At 67.5% G+C, this 2,806-nt stretch overlaps 1 protein-coding gene across 1 annotated transcript in view; it reads left to right on the top strand.

Annotated features, from left to right (window-relative positions):
• Positions 1-2,308: 2,308 nt before the first annotated feature.
• EMIHUDRAFT_434686 (hypothetical protein) overlaps positions 2,309-2,806 on the top strand; it is a gene marked incomplete at its 5' end in the record, with an annotated part of 1,996 nt that continues 1,498 nt past the window's right edge. Inside the window, 2 exons of the mRNA XM_005781757.1 lie at positions 2,309-2,361; positions 2,570-2,633. Of these exons, the coding sequence (XP_005781814.1) occupies positions 2,309-2,361; positions 2,570-2,633 (117 nt within the window). The remainder of the gene's footprint in view (positions 2,362-2,569; positions 2,634-2,806) is intronic.

Here is a 2,806-nt window from a genome sequence, read left to right as displayed (position 1 = left end):
CTATCCTTCTCCCACCCCTTGTTTGGTGTGTCCGTTTTATTTATTTATTTAGACTTTTCTTGTAAGCCTCGTTGCTAGCGGGGCGCAAGTCTAGTCCTCCTGCCTTCGGGCCCCTTCTCGCCTTCGGGCATGCTACATTGTTAATCGCAGTGCGACTGTCTGCAGCCAATGTGCGTCAACCGTGAGCGAGATGACGCCGTACGCCGCTCCGGCTGAATTGCAGCCCTTAGCATGGCCAACGCACAACGCACACTCTACGGGCGCTGCTTGCGGAGCGTGCAGGGACGCGAGCAGACACTTGCTCTGGCAGTGGCACAGACTCTGGGCAGCACCGGCTACGCCGAAGCTGTGCATACTCAGGCCGGCATCTTCAGGTCGGATCGGAACGCTGTTATTCACTTTTGGGAATTTACGCGGCGATCGTCCATCGCCGTACCGGCGACCTGAGCCTGCGCCTGCGCCGGCAGCGGCGGCGCCGGCCGCCGCGGCGCCGGCCGCCGCGGTGCCCCGTGCGCGCCGCCGCATCATTTAGAGGTGAGAGGGGGTGAGTGGCGAGTGTGCGGCGGCCGGAGGGCGCGTCAGACGACCGCGAGGGCGGCCCACATGCGGAGTGACTTTTAGAAGTCACCCCGTTTCGGGCGTCTCACCGGCGTACTTGAGGTGCTTCAGACGGACTTGAGGTACTTGAGGCTGTCAGCAAGGTAGGTGAGTGTCTAGGGGTCATCTCTAGGCTGATTAGCCTTGATTTTGATCAAAGATCGGCGCAAGAAACGGTCGCGATGCCTCGTGTGAACGCTTTGAAGAGTGACTTCTCGAAGTCACTCGGTCCTACAAAAAGAAAGAAAGAAAACAGACAACCCAAGGGAGGGATGGGAGGACGGCACGCCGCCACCACACAGGGATTGTCCTACGGAGAGACACTCGGCGTCGGATGATTTGTTTTACCCTTTGGGGATCTCTGTGCAAGCTTCTCAGTCTGCGCAGCTCGTGCATCTCTGGGCCCGTGGATCGCCACCGCGTCGTGCATCGGCGCGTTGATCGACGACTGCGCAAGTCGCGCATGAGCAGCAGCGGCACGCGCGCCTTTGACACGCCCTCAGAGGACGTGACAGGCAAAAAGCGGCCCGCGCTCGATTCCGCCGAGCTCGCCCGTTGCACTGGCAGCTGGGACAGCTGCCAGCGTGCAGAGGCTGGGCCGTCGGGCAGCGGTGATGCAAAAGATGCGCATCTTGTGCTGCACCCGCAGGCAGAGCTGGACGCACTGCAGCGTCGGCTGGTGACCCAATTCCTGCGCACGGTCGACCCCAACGAGGAGAGCATTGTCATCACCAACCCGCGGGCTCAGGGTGCGCCGCCGCCACCGCGCCGCGCCTCTGCTGAAACCGCCGCCGCGTGCTTCCGCCACCGCGGCCGCGCTGCCATCCGACGCCGCCCTCGCCGCGCGTGGACAGGCAACCCAATCGTGTGGGTCACTCGGCCGTGGCAGGACATGTGCGGCTTCACGTACGGCGAGGCAGTCGGCAAGAACCCGCGACTGACGCAGGTCCACGCTCACCCTCCGGCCAAGCTCTGGCTAGCCCGCTGCCTCTCCTTTCCCCCGCCGCGCAACCACCCTCCCGCCCTCGCCCCCACGCCGCTGCTCCCCTCGCTGCGCCTCCCCGCTGCTCCCCACTCCCCTCCTCCGTGTGCTCCCCCTCCTCCCGCCCGCGCCACAGCCTCCCCCCTCGCCCCTCCCCGACCCCCGCCTCACCCACCCCACCTCCGCCCACACGCCGCAGGGAGAGCGGTCCGACCCGGCGGTCGTCGCCGCCATCTCCGGCGCGCTGCAGCAAGAGCGGCCCTGCAAGGTGACCGACGCCCGACCTGCTCCACCCCTCCGCTCCGAACCTCTCGCGCCCTTCTCTCGCACCCCCTTCTGTGCCGTCTTCGCAGGCTGCGATGGTCAACTACCGCGGCGGCGAGGGCGGGCAGCCCTTTTGGAACATGCTCTCCATCTCGCCGCTCCTGCACCGCGGGCAGCTGCAGGCGAACAGATGCGGCCGAGATGCGGCCGAGATGCGGCCGAGATGCAGCCGCTGCCGCAGGGCGGCCAGCTGCAGATGCCGCGCGTGCGCGTGCGTGCGCGTGTGGCAGCGAGGCCTCGCTCTCTCTGCCCCCCACCCCCCCTCCCCCTCCCCTCCCCCTCCCTCCCCTCCCCCTCAGCTCTACGTCGCCAACCTGCAAGACTACAGCTACCACATCGGGCAGCTGGTCTCGCTCACACCCTCGCAGTTCTGCCGCGCCGCGCTCCACTACCGGCGCGGCCGCCGCCTCGACGCGCCCCTCACCTCGCTCGCCCTCGCCAAGCCCGCCCTCTACGAGGCGCGAGATGACGCCGAGATGCAGCCCGAGATGCGGCCGAGATGAGGACGGCGATGTAGCCCTCACACCTCTCTAGGCGATCTCTCCCCACCCCTCCCCACCCCCACCCTTCCCCCTCCCTTTCCCTCTCCCCCTCCCCCCCTTTCGGCACACACCCCACCGACCTTGCATGAGACATCCACACCCTCCCCCCCCCCCCTCCCTGCAGGCGGACTCCGAGCACCCGCTGCCGCCCTCTCCACACCAAGGCCCTGCCCAGCCTCCGATGCGGCAAAGACGTAGCCGAGAGGCAGCCGAGAGGGCAGCGGAGGGGCAGCCGAGAGGCAGAAGAGGGGGGCAGCCTCGCGAGTGCACACGGGGCCTGCGCAGGCGCAGGCGCAGCCGCCTCTCCCCGCACGCCTCTGGACCCCCCTCCCCCCCCCCCCTTCCCGTCACCCCCCGTGCA

This window comes from Emiliania huxleyi, assembly GCF_000372725.1.
Source record: "Emiliania huxleyi CCMP1516 chromosome Unknown EMIHUscaffold_20, whole genome shotgun sequence".
Lineage (NCBI taxonomy): Eukaryota > Haptophyta > Isochrysidales > Noelaerhabdaceae > Emiliania > Emiliania huxleyi.
This window is presented reverse-complemented; position numbering and strand designations above follow the sequence as displayed.